The sequence below is a fragment of the Stegodyphus dumicola genome, chromosome 3 (genome assembly GCF_044657685.1).
Source record: "Stegodyphus dumicola isolate Sdum_Otavi_A_Nest chromosome 3, ASM4465768v1".
Taxonomy (NCBI): Eukaryota; Metazoa; Arthropoda; class Arachnida; order Araneae; family Eresidae; genus Stegodyphus; species Stegodyphus dumicola.
Window position 1 is genome coordinate 257291006 of NC_140770.1, and position 27068 is coordinate 257318073.

At 34.6% G+C, this 27068-nt stretch overlaps 1 protein-coding gene across 1 annotated transcript in view; it reads right to left on the reverse strand.

The window, feature by feature from the left end:
* The window catches only part of LOC118191550 (uncharacterized), a 731912-nt gene extending 705169 nt beyond the window's left edge, over positions 1–26743 (reverse strand). The window contains exon 1 of the mRNA XM_085814069.1: positions 26545–26743. Within this exon, the coding sequence (XP_085670195.1) occupies positions 26545–26600 (56 nt within the window). The 5' untranslated portion in view covers positions 26601–26743. The remainder of the gene's footprint in view (positions 1–26544) is intronic.
* Between the last annotated feature and the right edge of the window lie 325 nt (positions 26744–27068).

Consider the following 27068-nt stretch of genomic DNA (forward strand, 5'->3'; position numbering starts at 1 on the left):
TACAAAATTTTAAACCATATTAAAATGTTTATGCCTTCCAAATAAAAAATTCTTAGAACTAACATTTGTTAACATTTTTTATGTGTATACTGTATGCTTTCGCCAACAAAGTCTGCTTGGCGAGATTTGCGCCGGCGAAACGGAAAAGTACTATATTTTCTTCTCCGTAATTCAGTCGCGAAAAAGCGCACTTGAGACTTAAAGAACTTGAGAACATAAAAACTTAAAACACGCAGTACATTCAAAATGAGAAAGGAGAATAATATAAGTTAAAAAAACTTACTAAATTATGTGATTCAAATCTTATTTATTGCAACAACTTAAACTGTTATGGCACTTTGAATTGCACAAGAGGCCCTTGCTTTTACAACTGCATTAATTTGCGGAACACTTCTTTTTGCAGTGACAGCGTGTGTATATATATATATATATATATATATACTCCTCTCTTTTTGACCTACACCAGAGCATGCAATATTCGATCTTTCACCGACATATTTGGTGAATGTTGACATTCTCCGGTGAAAGTCGACATTCTCCAATTTCGGTCTTTCACGATAACATATACACCTACTCTCTTACTCGTCTTAAAAGTCCTTACCCAACCCTAAAATTGTTCATGTTTTGGTTGGTGCTAAACGTGTTAATTTCATTAAGAATACTCAGCTCAACGTGTTAATTTCATTAAAAATGCTCAGCTAAACGTGTTAATTTCATTAAGAATGCTCAATCTGTTGTCGAAACGGAAACGCTGCTTAGCATAAAAGTTTGTATTCAACACACTAGGGTACAATCATTTGTGCTTTTGAAGACTCCTACAGAAAGTACCACAACAACCGAAACTTCTTATAGGATATACCAGCGTACAAGAGTCTTATCTTTACACTGGGTCACATTTTTTTTTCAATCATTTTGGACTTCTAGATATCTTTTGTCGATAAAATGTTTCTAGATATATAGTCCTAACCCTATGCAATCTCATGGCTTTGATTATTTAGATTGTGGTAAAGCCGGCCAGGACTATCAGCGTAAAAGAATGGATGCCTTCGTGGAGGAAATTTTGAGGTGGACAAAGTTGTTATTCACGTTACGAAATGGGTTAAAAAAAACCACGAAAACTCTCACACATTCGGTCCAATTCACAGCGATTAATACCAAAGCCCAGCTACCAGCGCTCAGCGTTCTTACATCTCTCTGCGTGTGGTGGGTATTGAACTATTGAAAGACAGCTATTAGCAACTGATTCCATAAGCGGTGTAATTGTCAGCTATAATTGGTAGACATTATTAATGAAGTTTTTAGTTGCTTAAGTGAAGGAAAAATATCGGAACAAAGCTAAACTGAAAGAGGAACACAAATTACAAATAATTGTCACTGGAGTTATACATTTTACAGACAGGCGAGTATAGAATTCTGGACACCCTGTAGCTTTCAAAGACTATTCGAGTGTAGTCCGGACCCCAGCAACTGTCTAGGGCACCTTTTATGGACCAAAAAAAATCCTTTATAGACCTTTTATATAAAAAACAACTAAAGCTAAGAAACAAAGGTTCCAAAAATGTCACTGGAGATATTTTGTCGTAAATCATCCTCTCTATGAAAATGTGACCCCGGGTAACCAATAACCTCCAAACTAAAACAGGCGAGTATAGAATTCCGGACACCCGGTGGCTTTCAAAGAATATTCGGGTGTAGTCCGGACCCCAGCAACTGTCTAGGGCACCTTTTATGGACAAAAAAAATCCTTTATAGACCTTTTATAGAAAAAACAACAAGCTAAGAAACAAAGGTTACCAAAATGTCACTGGAGATGTTTTGTCGTAAATCATCCTCTCTATGAAAATGTGACCCCGTGTAAACAATAACCTCCAAACTATAGACTTGCAAATTTGCAGGCTTATAAAACTGTCATAGTTTAAGATATGAAAATGTTTACAAATCATTTAAAAGAGAATTTAACGCAAAATTCATTACACAAAAGAGATGGCCTGGTTTATTTAATTATGGCAAAACACGCGAGGGCTATCTGCCTAACGGGAGGGATGCCTTTGTCGAGGACTTTCTAAGGAAAACTGTCTCGTGTACACGCTACACATGGAGAAAAACACGAAAAGGCCCAAGCAGCAAAACCTGTTCGCCTGGTATCGAGCCTAGATCAGAACTACCAGTGTTCAACGACTTTATTGCTCAACCACTGGTGCCACTTATATCCGGTGGGGCAAATAACAGTGGCCCGAAGAATACAGTTTCTCGAAGAATACAGTTACTCTGTTGCTCCACCCTATACAAAATAGAACAGAAGTACAGGGTGTCCGAATCAAATGCATTTATTTTGAACAGTCGATTAAAAACGAAGTTTTAGTGTCATGAGGGCGATATTGGTTACAGTTTGGAGGCAATATTTTTTTTTCGCGTCTGACGCACCCTCGCTTTTGCTGAGCGGACAAACGAAAAAATGGCGTCACCGCAAGAGAAAACACAAATTGTTCTCTGGTATGCAGAACACAAATCCGTAGTAAAAGTGGCAAAGAATGTTTCAAACAGTTTATAAATGAAATCCACCCCAGATTAAGAGCATAAAAAAGTGGCACATAACGCTTCTCGAAACGGGAAGTGTACGGAAAAGATTCGGAGGTGATCGGCGTTCACATTCTGATTCACGTGTGGAAGATGTTCGACAAGCTTTCGTTCGGAGCCCTGGTCAGTCGATCAGGCAGGGAACTCGTGAATTATTTGTGTTTTGATTAACTGTTCATGATGTGCTGCATCAAAAACTGAGGATATATGCATATATAGTAGATGATACATTTGATTCGGACACCCATATTTGTGATACAGTAAAAATTGCAGACTCTCCTGCTTATCATAGCACTTATTTTTCCTATCAAAATGCAAGAGGTATAGTTACATTTCCAGGTGGTAAAGTTAGTTTTAATATTTGCGTTGATGGAAAATGAGGTTTATATGTAACTAAAGCAAAACTAAGATTTGCCTAAGTGGTGTTTAGTTAAAGTCTAAGGCATTGTTGTCAGTTCCATGCTGAAAATGAAAAAAAAAAAAAAAAAAAAGTATAAGGGAGGAAACTTGATCTTAATTCGAAATTTTCTTTATATAAATTACGAATAAAAGCCATAACAAAGGCAGAAAACGTACAGTCCTCACTTTGAAACAAACATTAAGATTTTATTAGCCCAAAGGGATAATTAACTCAGATGGGCAATTAATTTCGTTTTACAGTACATAATAGAGACATCAAATTTGAATAGTGTAGTTCTCCACTGGAAGATGGGCATTTGAAGCCCACATTTGAAATTTGCTTTATTATCTACTTCATATTTTGTAAAACGTTAACGAATTTTTGATTAACAAACTGAACGATTTCAAAGCGAGCAAAGACAACACTGTATGGAAAACCAAAACATTTTTATCCCCAGCGCGCGAAACTGTGTATCGGAAATTCGACAGATATGCTCTTTCTAAATATTTTGTGATATTGCTCTTGAATTGAGTTTTGTTGTTTAAGTGCGAAGAACATGATATTTAATAAATAAAGCTAACACACAAAATGTTAAGGAAACGCTCTTTGGGAGTAATATAAAATCTAAAAGCTTTAAGATTTTTTTTTTTTTCTGTAAGTTTTGTGAGGATATTCTGCTTCTACTTTCAGTGTATAATTTCACAGTATAGCTAACATTGCTTGTCGTATCCACATATCTTTAAAATTTGCTAAACGTAACATTTTTATTGCCACTGATATTGTCTGATACACTGATAATGAATAAATCCCAATAAGGCAAAAAATAATTTCGTAATTAATCGCCGAAGAAAGTGTTTAGTTATATCTTTTTACAAAACATTTAACATAAAAGTAAAGAAATGTTTAGAGGGGAAAAAATTATGAATCTCTGGTAATGAGAAATAATCTACGAAAGAAGCACCTTATTTTCATACAAAAACTAATGAGGAAGCATTTTATAACTAAAACAACACATACGTTCGTTGGCATGTGTTTCTTTCTTAATTTTCTTCTCCCTTTTATTCCACACATAAAACAGCATCATTATGGCCACAACCTTCTTACATTATTCTCACAATGCCAGTAATAAAACTGTACATTCTGTTATAAGGCGCAATTCTTCCAAGAAGATTTATTACTCGGCATTAAATAGGAGCGCTATTATTTTTCTAAGAAATTCTAGATTAGGATTTTATCTAGATGAAAAGCACTACTTGTCGGAAAACTAGGGGTAAATACGTGTATGAAATATTAAGTTGTTTTATTAGAAGTTTATATGCAACAACATATAGTAAGTATATATACTTTACATGCAAGTTTATGTATTTATTTATGCCTTTTTTGTTTAATTGTAGAGAAACTCTTTCAGGCAAATTAATGATGCATGTACTTAGATCTTCCGAGGCAGAAAAAGAATACTGGATACATGCATAATATAGTTCAGAATTAAGTTTAATATATTTTTGAGGTCACGATGAGATTCGTTAAGAGTAAAGGGGCTATTATTTAAGGTACTTCATCATTTTAGGTCATCTAAAAAAATTCGTATTACGAAACATCAGATTCGCGATAAATTTGTACACGTAAGAAGAACCACTGGGTTTTTTCAGATACTCCATATTGTGTTATCAGTCTGAGATTAATGGTAAAAGGATTTTTAGCTCCAAAATGAGTTAGTCTCGAAACGGCATTTTGCGTCGAAACACTTCAATGCGTTGCATCGCTTTTCAAATTGCTGCAACCATATATTATCGCCCTGTATTATATTTAATGAAATTAAACAATGAATAATTTGCATGAATGTCTGTATGTATGTTTCTCGCACAGTGAAAAAACAACGGTACTGAATAATTATGTATTTTATGTCCATTATAATTGGGAATTAGTTCCTGTTTTCCAGTAGACGTTTTAGCTACTTGAAGAAATTGTGTGTTATTGTAGCCTTTTTATATAAACACAATTAGATACATGTAATGGAATAAATAATAGCATTTTTTAGAATATGTGCTTTCTACTGTTGGAACACCAGTCAATTTGTACAGACTGGAATTGTATAACAAATCTGTAGTTTTGCACAATTTAGAATTGTATTGAAAAAATTTAAGAATTAGTTTTCTTTCCTTCTTTTTTTTTAATCATCTGGGAGTCAAGTTATTATTTACAAAACATTTGCTTCTGCGGATAATAGTAAAATAGTGTACATATTACAATGAACTTTCCAACTGCAATTTCGTGTTTGCTTTGTGGATAACTGCGACACAGTGTGCAAATTGCTTAACTTAGAATTAAGTTAACTTAGAATCCAGTTTATATGAACATAGAATAGTCGACACAACATCATATACTTTGGGATATGGAACTATCAACTGCCTGAACTGATGTGACTGGCCTACTCTGTGGATAACTGCAACAATAATACGGACACACAAATCATTAAGTGTGTAAACTGATAAAAACATAAAAGTTATGACGTATTGAATAAGACATAGGTTTAGAAACTGGTTAATATATAAGTTCCACTCTCCGTAACATAGATCCTATCCATGATAATGTAATGATTAATTGATTGTATATATATTTTTCATACTGATTATTATGTGATGGATGGCATTGTGAATTTAACATTGTAATATTACTATCATTGATTCAGTGAATGCCGCCGGCGGTGGGTGGTAGATTCTTTTCCGTCGCATGGAGATAACTCTGATTGGTGCAGAGCAGGTCCATGCGACTGCGTTTCGATACCTAGAGCCACCCAATTCTGAATAACGTAGTCCTCAACCCGAAAATGGGCTCCTGGAATGCCGAAATTTGAATTTCAAATTTGTTTTAACATCTATTTAATATTTTTCTTAAACTTTAACGAATTTTTTCTTAATAAACTTAAGATTTCAAAACAAGCAGTGGCAACACTGTAGGGAATAGAGCATTTGTATTTACAGCGCGCGAGACTGTATCAAAAATTCTAAAGATAGGCTGTTTTTAAATATTTTGTGATTTTTCTATCGATTCGAAATTCATGTAGCGTAAGCGCTAAGAATGTGATATTTGCTTAATAAGGTAAACACGCAAAACGTTAATAATAAAAAGACAAAAAGTTTTGTAAACCATCTTCCTAAGAAAACTGAATATTGATATGATGAACTGAGAAAAACTCAAAAGAATATAAAAAATGTATGTTAACACTTAACGCTGCATCGGGAACTTTAAACGTATATTGTTATACTGCTTTTAAAATATTTGTAATTTTGCTGTTGAATTGTATATGGCATAAATGCGAAGAAAGTGATGGTTAATGATAAAGTGAAAAGAAAAAAAATGTGCTAGTAGGAGTAAGTGTAACAGCAGATTGGTAAGCTGCGAGCTCAGCGAGAGCGTAAAAAAATCTTAACGCTGTAAGTTATTAAGTTACTGTAACCTTTTGAGCGACAGTTAAAATCTGAAAACTTTCAGAATTTGTTTTCTTGAATTTAGTTTTGTGTTTTTAATGCTAAATTTTTCTTTCTTTAAGGACCGAAATGAGTGATTCACAACTTCCTGGAAATAAGACCTTTAAATGTAATGCTGAAAAACATGACTGCATGTATCAATAATGCAATTATAGGGAGAAAAAAAAATCTGAAAGGTTTCAGGTTTTAAATTATGTATTATGTCCAAAGGGGCATTTTTTTTAAAATATTTTGTGTGTTACCTTTATTTATTAAATATCATGTTCTTCCCACTTAAACCGTAAAATTCAGTTCAAGAGCAATATCGCAGAATAATTTTAAATTGAGCATATCTTTAAAATTTCTGATACACACTCTTACGCGCTGGAGATAAAAAATTTTTTTCTGTACAAAGTTGCCATTGCTCGTTTTGAAACCCTCGAGTTTGTTAATCATAAATCCATTAAAGTTTTACAAAATATGGAATCGATAATAAATCAAATTCCAAATTTGGGCTTCCAGATGCCCATATTCGCTGTAGGATTACGTCATTCAAAATTGGATGGCTCTAGGTACCGTTGTTTTATCACAATGAGAGAAACATACATACATTTATGCAGATTCTTCATTACAATGTCTTCAAATATAATAGTGAGATAATATTTGATGGCAACAGTTTGAAAAATGAAATGGACATTCAGAGTAATTCGACGCAAAAGGAGAGGGACTATTGTTTTCCTTTAGACTAAAAAAGTTGTGTAAACACGGCAAAATAAATATTAGAGGAATCCGACATCGAACGAACAGTAAAATAAAATTTAATCTTAATCCATTCATTAAAAAAATAACCTCTCAGATGAATTTCTTTTTGAGAGAAATGATATAAAAACTTAATTATTAATTTAAACTTAAAATTAAAAAAAGCGTTGCGAAGAAATGATAAAAAGGTAAAAAAATCTGAAAGGTTTCACATTTTAACTGTCGCCCCGAAGAACTCGTTTCATAACAATAATATAATATGGTTTGTTTTACTGAGATTACGCCAAAGTACACTAGGGCTATCTGCCTTCGTGGAGGACGTTCTAGGAAAACTGGCTAGTATGCACATTACACATGGGAAAAACCACAAAAACGCTTATACAGCCAGTCCGTTCGCGGCATGCTCAGTTAATACATACACTGGTGTGCAAAAATTAAGGACGAGACGGTTTTTTTCAATATAACTTTGTACAAAAGCTTTCCAAATCAACACATTTAATACCGTAAGATCCCCAATACGTAAGGACATGAGTAATGTAAGCAACACTTACTAAAAGAGAAATCAGAGGGATAAAAAGAAGCTTTATTGAAAAAGTAGCATGGAGCACAATGCGACTGAAGGCCGAAACATCCCTGTGATGGGTGTCCAGCAAGAATCTTTAATACGGGATATGATCTCCCCTGACTGCTAGGCAGGTTTCACAGCGTCTGCCCATGCTGAGAATGAGGGTGTCAATGAGTTGTTGAGGCATTGCTGCCCATTTGTCTTGCAGCGCCAATCGAAGCTCCGGAATCGTTACTGGTGGTAAGGCACGAGCTGCCAAGCGTCTGCCTAGAAAATCCCATACATGCTCGATGGAATTGAGATCCGGAGATCGTGCCGGCCAATCCATACGTTCAATATCCTCACTCTCTAAAAGCTGTTCGGCAGCTACTGTGCGATGACATGGTGCATGGTCGTCCATGAAAAGGAACTGCGGACCCATAGCGCCCCTAAAATGACGCACATATGGAAGAAGAATCTCGTTACAATAACAGGTCCCGTTGACTGAACCTGCGTCGAATATGTGAAGGTCTGTACGACTACCAAGCATGATGCCTCCCCAAACGAGAACACCGCTACCTCCATACCTCTCCCTTTCAATGATGTTCGAGGCTTCCCCGCTCTCTCCAGATGAGTATGCGATGAGAATCGCTACTCAGACTGAATCTGCTCTCATCTGTAAAGAGTACTCGTCCCCGTGCATTGTCTCTCCAATTCCAATCTTCCCGACACCAGAGAGAACGCCTTCTCCGATGGGCAGGCATTAGAGGTACACATCGTACAGGGCGTCGTGCAAACAGACCACCTCCGTGCAGTCTTCTGGCCACGGTAAAACGCGATATCGGTCGTCCAGTCGCCTGTGTCGTGTGTCTAGCGATTTCTCCCGCTGTCGGCCGCCTGTTTCTTCTGGCCTGTAAGGCAATATACCGGTCATCTGCGGGTGTGGTTCCTCGTGGACGATCACTACTAAACCCCCGGATAGCTGTTCCTGTAGTTTGAAATTGTCTCCAAAGTCATGAAACGATGCTGTGAGCAATTCTGGACTCTGCAGCCACACTTGTCACATTGCGGCCTTCCTCCAACTTCCCAATGATTCGACCTCGGGTAAAAGCATCCAAATGTCGTTTAACAGATTGCTTATTCGCAATTTCTCGCTGAGGCAGCAACTCGGTGTGATTTTAATTGCTATACGGCGTGCAATCTCTTTGCCAGAAATACTGATCTTACACCGACAACATGCTTTATACTACTCAAACACTCCCCCATTACGTCTACCTGCATATCTGCGCATGTGCTACCGTACATCACCTTACTTAATCTCCTGATTGGTCTTTCTGTCCGCTCTGCCTCTTCGTTCAGCTGATATGCTAAATTTTCGACTTCGTCCTTAATTTTTGTACACCAGTGTACAGCGGAGCACAAACTCAATTCTATACTGGCCATGGTCCCTTCCCACATTATGTTAAAAGATTCGGCATACGAGCATCAGAATTGTGTGAATGTGGTGCGGTAGTTGATGCAGATCACTTCCTCTTCAACTGCCCACAAACCGATAAACTGCATTTAAAAATGCCAAACAGTGAATACTGGCCGCAATGGGCGGAGAATACCTGCAGAAACAAGCAGACGAAAACTAAAATAGAGGAGGTAATCAGGCTATGCTCAGCTAGGTACTAAGAAATTCTTCCCCTCCCTTGATAATTGTATCTTCGCAGTATAATTTTAATAGCAATTCAAAATACTACAACAACTGAAAATCAACACTAGAAAAGTAGCTCACCCCGTAGAATAGTAGCAGGACTGTAAGAGCAAAACTATTGTAATGTAAGCATATTACTATTCAGTTTGTATGTGCTTGATAAAAATAATATTCTAAAGCAGTTTAAATGATATTGAAAATCCAGTCAATGTGTAAATGAATTACAAGTTTGATTATCTCAGTAAAATTATTGTAAATATGAATTCAGATAATGTTTAAATGTACACATAGCTTTCATGATTTTATGTAACTACCATATGTAACTTGTACAAGACAATGTTTTTAATTAACATATCTATGCTTATACACAGGCCTTGTATGCCCATATAATAATTATATTTATATTTTTACACGGGGGAAATATTCCCTTCTGCCAGGATGACTATTAACACTGTAAGACTTTTACAACAAAGTCAGGTCAGTGGTTATCTCAGGCGGTGCTCAGTCCGTTCGCGGGATTCGAACATCGGACCGAAATATTAGTGTTCAGGGACTTTACCGCTCGGCCGCCAGTGAGCTAAGTTTAAAAGGGTTTAGAAGTAGAGATTATCGAAGAAAACGACCCAGGTGAAGCATTAATAGTGTGTCAAATAACTTTGCTATTGCCCTCACACAGAACTACTTTTTAACGCAGTAGCAATTTTTAATCTTTCAGTGGGATATATTTGTCCCGTTAGTGGTCAAAAGGTTAAAGACTGTCTGACCGGCAAGGCCGTGTATATATATATATACACTTATATATACGGCTTAGAATATTTTTTGTTGATATCTGTAAAAACGTATATATACGTGCAACTTAAAATATGTCCAAGCAATATATTAAAATACCAAGGCAATATATTACAAATACGTAAATCCAGGTATAAAATACCAGGGGCATTTCAGTATTTGAATCAAGATAATATTTCTTTCTCATGGAAGTTTTCAGAAATATGGGCTTTCTTTGTGGAACCCCGCGCCGGTCAGAGTGTTAAGGTCAGAGGTCTGAGGATTGGTAATGATCGCCCATTGTCTCCAGTAGAAATTGTTTTATAGTCTTATCAACAAACAACACACAGCAAAAGCAACTGAAAAACGCATGGGACCAATTAGAGCTAGGTATTTTGGTTCTACTACAACCAGATGATTCCACAACGCACGACAAATATATCAACACAGTTCACAGACACACAGTGCACTGTTTCACAAAAGCAGATTTTTTTTTTATTCGGTGGCCAGTAAGTTTTGCACTTTAATAGCTCTCCATAGACATTAGAACAAAAGAACTAGACAACAGAGCAGCAAGGCAAGGTGGTTTTTTACAAATGACAGTACATTCAGTCTCAGCGTTGATTCTGAACATCGGCCAATCTGGCAAGAATATTGCGCATGATGCTTCCACCACATTTCTGCAAACTATTAATATGGTAGTTGTGGTATTCTCGTTTGAGGAGGCATTGTGATGGATGAGTAGCTGCAGATATTGGATGCTGGTGTGAAAACTGGTTATTGTTACTATTGTGAAATAATCCTGTCCCGTGTACCAAAGCAGTTTGACCCCGAGATTTTCATTACGGATGATCAAGCGACATTTTGTCATATTGCAACTGTTCATTAATGGGAATTCTATTAACGAAAAACGAGGACATTATTCGAATAGATCGACCTTTTTTCCGCGTGCAATCCTTCACCCACTGAAAAATTTGATTGCTATATTGACTGCTATATTTGCAAATGCAGCAATCACGACCACACTCTTTGGCAACCGCTCTGCAGTTAAAAACAAACATGACAGATAAACAGGCAATGACAGCGAATTTTTAGAGCAAAAGATAGAATAAAAAATTTACCAGCCTCGAGATCAATTGATCAAATTACGAGCAAGCAAAACATGCAACGCCGTTGGAGGTTATCGCATCCCGAGCAAGAGTCGTCTTTTATTTCATGTCTGACAGTGATTCATTTGAAACCCCGCAAATAAGTACAATGCAACCGAATCCGAATAAGGCCTCTGTGCATTTTGTGTCCCTTACTGTTTCGCTTTTTTTTTCTTATCGATTCAGCATCTTCAGAGCTAACGTTTGAATAATTTTCTCATATCTAGGCTACTATAGTACAGAATTGTTGATAAAAATCTAATGTTCCTTTAAGTTTTGCACGCCGCTAAAAGACAAAGATGGAATATTAAGTAGCAGCATATTTTATTCTTTTAGTTGTTAAAGAAACATTCGAGGAAAAAAGGAATTGTCAAAATATTGAGAGAAAAGGTCATGCAGGGTTATACTATAGATACCGTTAAATAATAATAAAATGCACGTATTGCAATCATGATGTGTATACACATATTTCTGCGTTTTGTAAAAGATCGAAACATCGAAAATTTCAGTATACAAAGAAATATTAAAAGGAACGAACTACGCAATAAATAGAAACGTCTTAGTGATTCTTAATGATTCACGCATCTAAAATAAAAATACATTATGGTCCAATTTATATGTAATATAATTTGTAAATAAATACAACGAATGGAATCAAAACTTATATTAATCCTGTATTTCAAAAATGAAAATATACATTTCACATTTGAACAAGTTAGGTTTGTATCTACACGTTGTTGTTACTTATGCTCACTTGCCTGACAGTAACATCGGCCCAAGCCCACGAAATTCCACGTGGCAAGAAGCGCAAGATTACGCCTGCCGTTGGCAACAGCCTTGAGCACCTTAAGATGACAGTGCGATTTGGCTCAGTTCCCTCCCCAATTTTGATGGAGAGCATCCCAGGGGGGACGGGTTCGAGGGTCTCCCACCCCTCTCCCCTTCCACCAAACCAGGCGAGAGGACCTTCGGCTCGCCGCATATTTACAGTGCCGCCATGCCGCACCGACACTATACATTTACAAACATCCATGCTTCTCCGGGATTTGAACCCAGGCCCTTCGGCATGGCAGTCAGCCACGCTAGCCACTATACCGGTTGGGCGGTTATGTGCACATTCGTTAGTATTAACAGAAAAACTTAACAAATTTTAAAGGTGCATTTTTCAACGGAAAAAGCATAAACTGCATAATCGCAAATCATCATATGGCATTTTTAGAGAACTAGCAATCAATAATTTACTTCCACGTCTTAAATTGCAACTTTTTATACATGAATACACCTCAATAGTAACGTCTTTAGAAAACATGATATTTAAAAGAACCGCAGTTAGGAATATGGTATTACTAAGTGTCCTATTTATTTAACCTAAATTTCCACATAATGTTTCAAGAATATTCATGAAAAGAATATTGTATGGATGACTAAAATTCATTCACACGCGGCTATCGGAAAATTATTAAGGCCGATATTACTCAGCAGCTTTACATATTTATTCCTGAATATGTTCATAGTAACTACCAAAACTTACACGTTTAACTAAACACGTTAAAGGGCGCGAGGGCTGGTTGTCTAAAGAGATGGATGTCTTCGTTGCGTGTTTTCTTAGGGAAACTGGCTCGTACCCCGTTGCACATGAGTAAAACTACACAAACGCTCATGCAGCCAGCCCCTTCCCTGGTATTCGAAATTGAGTGGAACAGTTTTCAGTGTCTTTATTCTCGGCCGCTGGTGGACCCGGTTAGCAAAGAACCTTTCTCAATTTGGTAAACTGGTACGTTTACAAAATAATAAACAAAAAGTAAACTGGCTTGTATGAGAAAAAACGAAAATACCTATGCACCCAACCTGTTTACTAAACTACCGATGTCTAGCGGTCTTATCCAAGGACAATACATAAAAGGGTAACGATAATTATATGCAAAAATATGCTACTACTAAGTTAGTGCCACCCAGCGCTATCAACATATATTACTTTGAAGTGGCTATCGAGGGTTTGAAATGTGACTTCTGTAGCTGTAAACACTCAACGCAGTGTACAGGACAATGTATTGTTACTATATTCATCATTTATATTGGCTTATTATACCTAAATTATCAATTCAAACTTAAATTATGTATGAAACATACGTACTGCATTAAATCTAGCGTTCTATAACATACTGCAAAGATGCAGAAGCGGTATTGTAGTTGCATTGTTTGCGAAAATATTCATTAAACGAGTCTATTTAAATATCGTTAAAATCCATTTCCATGTTTTCGACCGTGTTTCAAAGAAATCAAATGCATTCTTTTGGAAAAATTTAAAAATATATCCTGAATTATGTGGCTGAAACAAACAAGAATAAAACATTAAAATGTGTCTTATAAATAGGAAATTTTAACTAAATCAGCAAACGGATATGTATAACTAACACGATATATTATGTCATACATAACTTTCATTTAAATAAAAAACCAAAATATTTTTATTGCGGATTCCACAAATTTACCACGGTTAGCTCGAATGTCTGTCTATAGCAATAAAATTAAGTGTTTTATGTCACTGCTATAATAATTTTTTTGTACTTAGTACAACAAAGCAATGAACTTGTAAAACATGTATGTACAGTACTTTTTATTCTCATGTTTAATGCTTAGACAGGTGAATTGCAGTAAATATTATGCAGAGAAAGCTCGTAAGCCTAAATTTGTCTCTCTTTTCTGCAAGCGCCAAATTGTTTCGAATCTCTGGCGACGAAAACACTCAACAGCTAAAAGTAAAATCATACAGTCAAAAACCTATTATAATGTAGATAGTGTTTTACAATTTGATTTCACAAAGGTTTGTTTTCTCTAAGAACAAAAAGCAAGTTTTACTATAAATATTTCAGCAGCTGTTTCGAAGTATTTATGATAATTTTTTTAGTTAAAGATAATTTTGGTGAATCTCGAACTAAATCACAATTCATCAATCCTAACAGGCGTTTTCTTTGAAAGTGGTGCAAGTCCATTTTATATTAAATGGAGATATTTAAGGGTTCGCATTTGAATGATTTGAAAAATATTGATATATGTAAATACGCTCATTTTATGTTTTTTAACCCAAAGACGCGTAAGCGCAGAAGGGCTATTAGTCTCAAAACAGCATTTTGTGTTGAAACACTAAAAGCGTTCTACCACTTTTCAAATTGTCGCCAACAAATATAGGTATCTATAGCCCTGTACTATATTTAAGGAAATTAAATAATGAAGAATCAGTATGAATGTATGCATATTTCTCTCAATGCAAAAAAATAAAAAAAAACACGGTATCTAGAGCCATTAAATTCCGAATAACGTAGTCCTCCACCCGAATATGGGCATCTGAAGCCCAAATTTGGAATTTGTTTAATTGTTTGTTTCATATTTTGTAAAACTTTAACGAATTTTTGATTAACAAACTCAACAATTTCAAAGCGAGCAATGGCAACATTGTACGGAATAAAACATTTTTATCTCCGGCGCGCGAGACTGTCTATCGGAAATTCTAAAGATAGCCTCTTTTTAAATATTTTTAGCTCAGATGGTCTCGAAACGTGTGTATGTATACAAATGAAAGAAATGCGTAATATAATATTTGAAAGCTTTAGACTTTTAGCTCAGATTTTTTTAAAGAAGGTTAACGTTTAACGAGTCTTCTTTGATTAATCATTAACTTTAGTGTGACATTTTTTTTTTTTTTTTTTTACTTTTATGATTCCATAAACTGTTTTACTGTTTTTCAGCTTTACTATAGGTTCATACTTCTACAACAAAAATGTTTGACGCATTTTTTAAAACACCGAAATTTCCAAAAATTATTCAAAATGCGAAAAAATTAGTAAAAGTCTTGGGTTAAAAATCATTTTTGTTACATCGTTACTCGCTGTTTTAAAACAGATCATTTATAGCGACCCATTCATATAGTGGTTTAGAAGTATCTGACTTGGAGAGTATTTTCGAGTTTTCTGAATTTCTAATTTTTACAATACGATATGACAAACTCATTTTGTTTTCGCTCCTAAACGCTTAAGAAGTTTTTTGACAAAACTCCAACTTATACAAACTCTACTGTTGATTTGGTTAAAATATGCTGTGCTTCATTAAATGAAAATCTACTTAGCTGTTAAATAATCATTCTAAATTAATACAATGTAATTAACTCTAATGTAAAAGTATTCATGAAACGAGAACACACATAATAAACAGTTAGAATTTCGGAAGCAAACGTTTAACAAATGCAAGAGAAATACACTAACTTTAATAGAAGATATCGTATTCTTTATTGAGTCAACAAAATAAATGTATATATAAAATATTGACAAATTTAATCTCCTAATTCAGATTTAAATGTAACAATAGAAAAAGAAGTACGCAGTAATGATGGAAAAACCAGTAAATCAGAAGACATATTTAACTCTTCGACAGTTCTTACAATATACCGCACTGCAGTTAAAACTCATAAAAGCATTCATGAAGCACAAAATGACTCATAAATCACTCATAATTATCCACGTAAATGTGAAATTTACAAAAAAACGCAAACTAAAAGCAATAAAATAGTGTTCATAGCTACTGAATAAAATTGTCTGGTCCTCAGACAGAAGTCTAAACCAACAGAAATTTATTACTGTAAAAGGCATATTCTTGAATTACACTCAGAAAAAAAATCTGAAAGGTTTCAGATTTTAAATTACGTCCTAACGGGCGTTTTTTTTTTTAGCATTTTGTGTGTTACCTTTATTTATTAAACATCATGATCTTCGCACTTAAAGCATAAAATTCAGTTCAAAAGCAATATTGCAAAATAGTTTTAGATAGAGCATATCTTCAGAATTTCCGATACACAGTCTCAAGAGCTGGAGATACAAATATTTTTTCTATACAACGTTGCCATTGCTCTCGAAATCCTTGAGTTTGTTAATCAAAAATTCGTTAAACTTTTACAAAATATGAAATCGATAATAAAACAAATTTTCAAATTTGGGCTTCCAGATGCCCATATTCGCGCAGTAGGATTACGTTATTCAAAATTCGATGTCTCTAGGTACCGTTGTTTTATCACACTGCGGGAAATATACATACACTTATGCAAATTCGTCATTATTTAGTTGCTTCAAATATAATACAAGGCGATAATATTTGGTGGCAACAGTTTGAAAAGTGAAACGGACATTCAGAGTGATTCGACGCAAAATAGCAAAACGCAAACAATAGTCCCTGGGGGACTAGAGGATTGGACACCTTTAAACTAAAAAAAAAAAAAAAAAAAAAAAAAAAAAAAAAAAAAAACTCATTTTATAATTTAGAAAATCAATGATGGAGTTCTTTACTTACAATTAATATGAAAGAGAACTTCGCCAAGTATTTCAAATGTTTACTATTACATTAATGAATTTCTCTTAACAGTATTCAGCTTTGAGCTCAGCTTTTATAGGATGAAAGGCCCACGCCAGAGCTGTTGCAATTGGCACAGCGGCACCGGGCGGCATCACTGAGGTTTGGATACAATTTAGAATTTAGAGAAGAATTGAGCAGAAAAATGTAGGGATGTTAAGTTATTAGAATTTAGGAGAAGCACTAAGAAGCAAAATTTGGTGGCGGTAAAATTTCTAGAATTTAAAAGGCACCGGACAGCAGAATTTATCGCCCGCAAAAAGTGGGCGCTTGCGGGCGGCACTGGCTCTGAATGGACGCCAACTAAAATCAGCATGACTGAAAGATCCCAGACCATCTTTCCCCACGACAGAGAATAACAGAATAATTGATCCTGCCTTCCTTCAATGCCCTGCCTTTCATTATAATCTAATTTTTGTAGGAAAAGACATTGTTGGACAAACGTAAATTGTCCAAAAAATAAACGTTGTAAAGATTCAAACGGTGAAAATGACAAGCATTTTACTTCCTTAAATGTGATAATTTAGATTCATTAAGAAAGCTAACAATATGTTGCTCTCTTACGAAATATCTTGAGGTAATTCAGAATCAACGGCCATTTTACTTTAACGTTACTTATGATAATGTTGCATTTTCAGTTATCATTTCTAAGTATGTTAACGACTGCGCGAACAATTAATTTCTTTCAGAAATCTTCCTGTTTTTGCGGCATCATAATATAAATGTAGGTTCTAACCAGTTTGCAATTCACTATTTATGAAGCGCTTTGAAAGGAATTTAGCCATATTTTAAAAATAAAATCTACAAGGGCTCAGATTTTAACGTCTCCGGAAAGGGTTCGATAACGGTTATCTATGCTCTATCTGAGCTCGCATTTGCTCTGATTTCTGCTAACCCCCCTTTTTTGTCTTTTTAGCTTTATTATTATGCACTATTTTCCCGAATTTCGAATTTTATATTTCATGTTTTATGTTTTATAAAACTTTAATGAATTTTTAACAAATTCAGCCATCTGAACGCGAGTAGTGGCAACAATGTACGTTAAAACATTGTTCATTGTTGCGTCCAGCGCGCAAGGCTGTGTATTAGAAATTCTAAAGATATGCTGTTTTTAAATATTTTGTGCTTTTAGCTATTCAACTGAATTTTATGTGGCGTAAGTGCGAAGAAAATGATGTTTAGTTAATAAATTTAACACAATGTTGTGATAATATTTCCTGACCACAATTTGAAATGTGATTCAGATATCTAAAATGATATGCCGCCGATTCCGTTTCGAGACTAATGTAACTTAATCGGGTTGACGCCCTTTTTGGCTTAAAAAATTAGGAAATTAATATATTTCAACTAGTGGCTAAGAGGAAATTATTGTCGTTCAATTTACATGAGTCTGAGGCAGTTTTGGAAATCAACGAGATGAGGTTATTGTTAAATTGCCAAGAAGGCTTGAAAAGGGTTTGATATGAATACCTCCACGTACAGTAGAATAAATATAAGCTAGGAAAAAATTATTATAAATACATTAGAGCGATGGAACTGGAGATTACCTCATTAGATCCAACGTTAACCCTTCCGGCAGGCTACCTTTTAAAGTTGGAGTTTTGATTTAAAAAAAAAAAAAAAAAAAGGTAAGCAGTCTAATTAGGCCTAGAGGAGTACACAAGTAAAATTCTGTGAAGATAGCACTTATTGAACAGAGCTTCGAAAAGAGTGCTGAAACGAGCATTCTTGTCAATGAACCGACCGATGAGATGCGGAGAAACAAAGAATACAGACTCTCAGTTGTCCTACATTATCGGTGAGCCCGGTCTAGGCACACCTAGGGTTCGCCGTTTGATTTTAGGCAACATTTCAAGGTAAAAATTTAAAACTAATGTAGAATAAGGAGATTATCATACAGCCAAAACAATAACATGGAAATTTCTTTTCAAACAATTCCTTTTATACCCTAAAAAAATTCTGGAAGATTTCTTTGAAAAATGAGGGTCTTAAAAAACTAAACATGACTAAAATGTATGGACTTGTTTGTGTTGAGCTGCCATCTACTATAAATACAAAAAGTTTCAGAGTAACCTATAAATCCTTTTTCATTCAATTTTTCTGTGCGTACAGAAAGAAATTTTTAGGTGTGTCCAGACAGGATACACTGTGCTACAAAGGGTTAAGACGAATAAATATTATTTTACAGTTGCATACGGTGAAGAATAAATATTATAGTCAGGATTATAAATTGATGCAGCATGCTACAGATGATGGGAAGTTCAACAGTTACTCTGTTGATATTCTAATTGTCTCTCTCTATGATCAGCGCAAGTGGTAAGTACTTATAACTCAATTTTAATGCTACACTCCAAAGTCTAATTTTAAATACCTGGCTCTATATTGGTTAGTAAATTCTTTAACTTGTTAATAACGGATATGCGTTCTTCTCTTCGAAAAAGTGCCAAGAATATTAAAATACTTATTGCCAAAACTGCAAACACGTATTTAAATTTTCTATACTTACTACGAATTATCTTTAAGGTATTATTAACTGTGTGTATTTATTTGCTATTTGATGCACAGATATTTAGTTGTACTTCTGTTTTTTTAGTTCAAATCGGTAATTTGACCAGAAGGGCTATTGATTTCGTTTTGGCATTTTGCGTAGGTTCATTATAAACGGCGTTTCACTTTTCAGATTGTTGTCACCAAGTATTAGAGCCCTGGGTATTATTCTGTTTTTGAGGACCGTAAAAAAATTGCAGCGAAAGTGTATGCGCAAAAGCGCCAAATCTAGCAAACGCGTCTATTTAACAGCGCGCCAAATCTAGCGTACACGCTGATTTCAAATTGCGTAAGTTTAGATAGGGTGAATCTTCGGATTATGGTAACTTGGCGAAAATTTGGCGACCAACTACACCAACCTGCTAGTTTTTTTGGGGGATGTCATTTTGTTTTCACGAAGTAAATTACTCAACATTTTTTCCAACAATCTGCTAGCCGAATTACGCTTATGCTAGAACTTCTATGGAACAAAAGAGCTTAATCATGACGAAGATTAGGTGCGAAATTGGGAGAAAGTGCAGAATCGCCCACTGCTTTGCGCGTTTTTAAGAATTGCACATACGCGGTATCCATGTACACGTCGACCTTGTCGAGTGACAAGTTTGCAATACAATTTTTTTCAAAGAAAAGGCATCATTTATTACAGAAAATTATATTTTACTAACTATAAAGTAATGCTTTAGCGATATCTCGGTAAGCGCTCAGTTACGTTTAGCCTTCTTTTATATAAATTATAATAATGATCTGAAATAGTTATTTACTCTTATTGCTTCCATTCAGTTATGTTTATCCTTTTTTATATGAATTATAATAATAAAAAATATTATATGAAATTAATCTTTCATCTAAATTAAAACAAGAATCTTAGATAGTTATTTACTATTATACTTCCTTTCTTGCGTTAGGGTAGCCGCAATTATTTTTGGCAGCACTGGCATCAAAAAAGAAAAAAATTATTTAATACATAGATGTAAATTTATTTCACTGGAGCTATTGTGCACGATACTTGCAACAAATGTTTCCTTCAAGTAGCGGGTACTTTCTATTTTGCCGGGACACAAAATTCCCGAGGTCGAAGCTATAAAGGTGTTTAAAAAAATCTGGTAGTTTGCCATATCATTCGCCTCTTTCAAAATATACTTATCAGCTCGAAAACATCGTATATACAACCGTGTACATTTTAAATACATATTAATATTGTTCTAACATGCTTATATATATTCAATAAATGTCATAGTTTATTGTAATATGCCATTTAAGCAAAGTGACTGCAAATTTTTCAAAATTTAAATATCAGTTTTTTCCTGTTAGTTGTGTATGCAATTTAATTTCCAGCTTTAACCCATTATCTTAATAATGACTTGGTTAGCCCGGTCATTATCACTAGAGCATACCCAAGTTCTTTGACCATGTTTGATCAGAGTCAATGATTAAAGCGATGAGCATGACTGCATTAATGTTGTTCATACCGGAACAAGCAACAGGAACTAATTTCAACCGAGATTACCTTAAACATTTAAGCAGAATTTATATCATAATTTAATCTACATATGATTAAAATTTTATGTACTTGTTTCTCCATTTTTATTCTGCAAAAATATAGTCGAAATAAAATACTGGCTTAAGAAATAAAATATTTAAAATTTTTTGAGCGAATTCTACTCCAAGCATCTATTTTCCATAGAATTTTACACAATGCCATTAAAATAAATGGATTAATGAAAATGCTCCAGCTTATCAGCTACCAATGGTGGTTACAGAAATCTTCAGAAATGATTTTAGTTCAACAAAGCAGCAAAGACCCAAATAACAAAGCATGTTTTTATATATACTATATATATTTTATTGAAATGGAGAGCTTTCATTTTTTGTATAACGATAATAATGTCCGTTTTTAAAGCATCCAAATCATTTGAGCTGTTTTCACAAATACCATCCTTCAAATATGCCAGAAAAATATCTACAGGTTAATGATTACTCGACAGATGAAACAATATCATCCAGATCCAAACATCTGCAACTTTTGGGGCAGTGTTTCAGACCCGAAACATCACCACGACTACAACTCAGATTCGAAGCACCTAAGGAAACTATTATTTGTACCTAGTACTTGAAATATTATTTTCAAATATCATAACAACGCCCACTAGCGGCCGAGTGGGAAAAGCCACAGAACACTGGTAGTCCGTTCCGGGGTCTACATGGGCGTTTTCGCGATTTTCCCTATGTGTAAGGTGGATACGAGCTACTTTCCCTTAAATGGACTTCCATGCAGCATCCCTCCCTTTCCGTGTAGCAATATAAAATAAATTTAAAAGGTTAGACTATCGCCCGGTAAGATATTTGAAACTTCTTTATATTTTTACCAAACGACAACTCAATTGTTTCGCTACTGCAAATTCATAAAAAAAAAGGTACTATTCCGTTTTGAGGACCGTAAAAAATCTCCAAACTATCGTTGATGCCAGTGCTGCCAAAAATAATTGCGGCAACCCTAACGCAAGAAAGAAGTATAATAGTAAATAACTATTTAAAGATTATTGTTTTAATTTAGATAAAAGGTTAATTTCATATAATACTTTTTTATTATTATAATTTATATGAAAAAGGCTAAACCTGACTGAATGGAAGCATAAGAGTAAATAACTATTTCAAATCATTTTTATAATTTATATAAAAAAAAGCTAAACATAACTGAACGGATTCCTGCATCGCTGTTTCGCTACCGAGTTATCGCTAAAGCATAATTTCATTTTGTTGGTTGTTCAAACATAATTTTCTATAATGAATGATGCCTTTTCTTTGAAAAATTCTTGGTAAAGTGCAGAATCGCCCACTTATTTGTTTGGCAATTTTTACAAGGTTAAAAACAATTGAATTTTTATCAATTTTCTTTTACTTTTTAAGTGAAAATAGGCCGATGTGTACATAGATAAAGTCAAGGGTGTGCGCAGTGCCATTTTTGTGATTTTTTTTAAAGTGAAAATAGGTCGATGTGTACATGGATTGCAGACTTTTCGTCATGGACAGTTCCAAAATTGTTAAATCTATAGGATATCAAAAAAGGATTTGAAATAAAAAAGGATTTAAAAATTAAACTAGTATTTCAATGCCGTCTAGAGAAATATAGAACTATCTAAAATTACGCAATTTGAAATCAGTGCGTACGCTAGATTTGGCGCGCTGTTAAATGGGCGCGTTTGCTAGATTTGGCGCTTTTGCGCATACATTTTCGCTGCAATTTTTTACGGTCCTCAAAATGGAATAGTACCAAAAAAAAAAAAAAAAAAAAAAACTTTGATAGTTCTCGCATTTTGCTCCTGGCTGTTGAATTTCCTATCTATATAGAATTTTCGTATTTCGCCATCTTCGTATGTACCGTAAATACGAATCAGTATAATTATAAAGTTTTACGAAGGTAATTTTCTAATGGGCAAGCAGCTTTAGTGCAATTTATCACAACTAAATTTAAAGTTCAATCCTTAATCCAAATCACACTGTATAAACATTTTCAATTGAATGGGATCTTGGGGAAGGGACGGGGGATAGATTAGCAAAAGTGAGTAGAGTGTGTTTTTCAAGTCTAACTCGCTTACCAATGGGAGAGTGAACTGGTGAAATGAGCACGTCTAATTCGATCTCTATGGTAGGACTGACTGTATAGCCGCTTTCATGGGTTTTCCCGTGTGGATAAGAGTGAGTTTCCTTAAGAAAATTTTCTACAAAGGCATACCTTGTGTAAAACAGAAAATTCTAGTCGTATAAACTAAAGAACCAACCAACTTTATATATTCTGCTTTTCTATAGTCACGTTTGGGGATTTGACCTTTACCCTACCTAACGGCAATGGTTGAAAAACATATTTCTACGTTGGTTTAAAGATCTTGACAAAAAAAAAAAAGTGACATTCTATTTAGTACCACAAAGGCAGAGTTTATGAAGCGTTTAAAGAGTTTCAAGAGAAAGAATCTAGGTTAAAAGTAATGTAGAATATTTTTAGTGAAAACGCTTCGGCTAAAGTGAGGTACCGAGTGCACGCTGTAGTTGACCATTTCATCGTTAGGTAATGATTTTAATCAGGTAACGTTACTTTCTCCATCATTAGAGAATGATGATCCGGTGCGCAATGCCGAGGTTGTGCGCGATGCCGAATTTTTTTTTAAATTCTGTTTTTTAAGCGAATAAAGATCATTATACACAACAAACAGTAATGCATTATATAATACATATAATACACACATAACTCTGATTTCCTAATTAAAGCTTGTATTTAAAATTCCTAAAGTGTTTTTTTTATCATTTGGAGACCTACGATAAGTATCAATAGTTTGGCTATCTTTTTAAAGAAGGTCGCCGCATTTGCCAACTAACTTTTACCAATGCTTTTTCAGCAAGTGAGAGTGCAAAATTCAGATTTGTTTTCATAAGTATTTAAAACCAGGTTTAAAATTTCGTCTTTCATTTCATTTTCTGTTGCTGACCTGGGAATTTTCATGGATTTCTATATTGACTGCCCATCTTGACGATGGAAAAATGCCAGTAAAAAATAGAGAAGTCCATAATTCTGGCAGAGAGGCTTTGATTGAATCAACAGTAAACAAGTTTTGAAAACTAAAGGTCATAACAAATCAAGATTAATAAGATTATGATAGCTGACAGACCTTTTTTTCTGAAATTTAAATTTCTCTCTACTACATTCAACTAAAATATCCCTTTACATCTATAGCTAATATTTATACATGCTTTAAATTTTACTTCAAAAAGAAATTTATATACCAAACAAATAGAAATTTAGTAAGCGGCCTTGCAGAAATGACATCCGCATTCCATATGTCAAATGCGATACATGCGAAAGCTATTTCCTAAACTGACTTTAAGAGTAATAATTTTTTTAAGTCAAAATCGCCATTGCGTTAAACTCTTCTAAGAAAGATGAGTAATTTCTAAAACTCTCTTGGCGAATCATTTCACGATGGCGACGACTACCTTGAGAAGTGACCAAACTTTTTGACAAAGTAAATAAACATTGAAGTTGAAATTACTTCCTGAAGAATGCCACCTTCACAGCAGACCAAAATCAGCTCGTTTTAGAGCCGGTTTAATGCGATATATTTCTTAGTATAGCCAAGAGACAGAGCTTCGGAAATAAGCAAAATTTTTGTTTCCTACTGATATTTTCATCAAATGATTGTTGAAATCTGTTCAGTGGCGGTATTATTTACACCGGGAAGTTAAATTCTATTCGTGAACATCTTATTCAAGGTCAAACTTTGTCCATGGGTTATTGACCAATGGCTATATGTCGTAACATTCATGGATCGACCCAGATTATTATTATTATTTTTTTTCAGCGACTAAAATTTTGTTTGTTTATGGCAAAGCACACGAAGACTATCTACCTAAGGGGATAGATGCCTTCGTGGAAGACATTTTAAGTGTGATGGCTAATGAGGCTGGGCATAAGGGATTTTCATACTCGTGCGAAATGCAGAAGCAAGTTTATATTAGAAGCTATTTCTTCGTTCTGGGAGGTAGTCACAACGTCCAACTAATAGCAATTAATAGCTAATTCCAAATTAATAGTTCTGGGATTCCAAATTAATAGCTCCGTCCAATTAATAGTTCTAGAAGGTGGTCAGAGCATCCAATTAATGTAAAACTTGGTATTATTAATTAGATGGCAGCGATGTACTCAAAATCATCTTCTTTAGGATCTGGATGCAGTGATTTTTAAAAGTACCTTAGCAGCAACTGAAAAGCTTTAAACTTTACTTACTAGTAAGTCAGTAAACTTTACCACTTTAATCTTTAGTAATTAGCAAGCTACTTTTAACTTTTAAAAGTAAATTACACGTAGGGTGTGGAAAATCTATGCATTCAGCCAGTTTCGACACTAGGTTGAACAAGTGTTATTCAACGGTGATTTATCCGTTGGTAAACAGACAGTAATGGAAGATTATGTCGTAAAGAATCATTTGCCTCTTTGACTAGAATCAACTCCCGATTAACAGAGGTAACACTGGAACAGACATCCATGATCAACGCAAAATCACATTAAATCGAGGGCTGATAAAAACACAAGATAATGAAATAATCCATATTATAAAAATATTAACAATTTACCTCTGCTTTCAAGCATTTCAATTTGGAAATTCCTTTAATTACATGAATCAGCGTTCGAAATTATTTCTGTTTCTTCCTCATTCACAATGCTGAATAAAAGGCATTTTTTCTTACAAGTACACCACGAAAATATTTCTCCCCTTAGGGAGATAGTCCTGAAGTGCTTTGCCCTTAATAAAGCACACCAAACTATTCACGTGAATCTTTTGTTTACATTACTTTTGTAATTTAATATATGAGTGGGCTGCAACCCTCCTGGACGATAATCATCGGCTTCATGGTTATCGTAGCAGATCCAATACAGATTAAAACAAAAATACAATTAAAAACATCAAACCAAAATTCCCAGTATTGTTTTATGGCCATTTATAAAGTTCATCAAATCCTTTGCTAATCTAAACTCTTTCCTGCGACAATAAAGTTGCTTGCATCTTAATACCAGTCAATGTTCAATCGAAAATTAATTCATGTATATAGCTTCATTTCCCTTTAAGATAGAGCAGGTTTTACATTAACGGTAGCTTTAATAATTTTTATGTATTCCGTAAACAGTATACTTAAATTCCGCTCTGTGGCGGTTGGGAACTGTTCTCAAATGCTTCTTGGTCTTAACCTTCTACAACTATTATTAGCCCATACACTTTTCTTTTCCTGTTTGTAACTCCCGTAGACAGTTTTGTATTACGCTGATTTTTCGGGATAGGAATTTTACCATCGTTTTGCAATGAGTAAGAATTTTTTTATACAGAGACCGGTTAATCTCTTTCTCGGAGTATAAGAGGTTGACTGCAGTTATCTTTCTGTTCTTTGTTCTCATCTCAACATCCCCTCCTCGAAATAAAAACAATCCATTGAGTATCCAAACAAAGCAGAGAACGCTGTACGATTTTGCATAAGAGTAGCAAAGGGAAAACGGATTGTACTATTTTTATTGATATTATATTTATCTTCAAGATAAACAATAACGACACTTTATGATCTATTACAGAAAGGGAAATAATATTTCCTTAATAATTACCTAATGTCGTATAACTATCAAAATCTCGTATATTTTAAACATATTACTCAAAAAGTAAATTTTGACCCCAAAAAATGTATAATTTTGTAAAACTTACCTTTTCTTCGAGATGCGAACTATCCGCGTAAATCTCTTCATCCGATACCAAGCCATGGTTTAAGTACGATAAAAACCACTCAACGAAGCAGTTCTCTTGCCAAAAGAATCCAGAGAAACAAATGAAAACTATCCAAAATGCTCAAAAAATCTGTGACAGAGCTTCAGCACAACGCGCCGTTCACACATAAACCATCAAATAAGGCAAAACATGTGCGGCGGTAGCAGTCGCCACTCAATTGAAGAAGCGGGCCATTATTTTTGATGACGTCACGAGAATTGGTCGCCACCTGGCGAATCGTTAAAGTACTGACCATGGAGGATAGGATGGGAAAATGCGTTCGAGACGTGATGCGGAAGTGGCATTTACTGTTCTTTTTTCTCGTTTAACCATTTTTTCATTTGCTTTATCTTACCAACCACATACAAAATAAAACCTTCGTGAAATACACAATGCTGCTGCTCGCAATAAATAACAATAAATTACTATTCAGTTTTAGAAAGAAAAAAAATCTCGTACAGTTT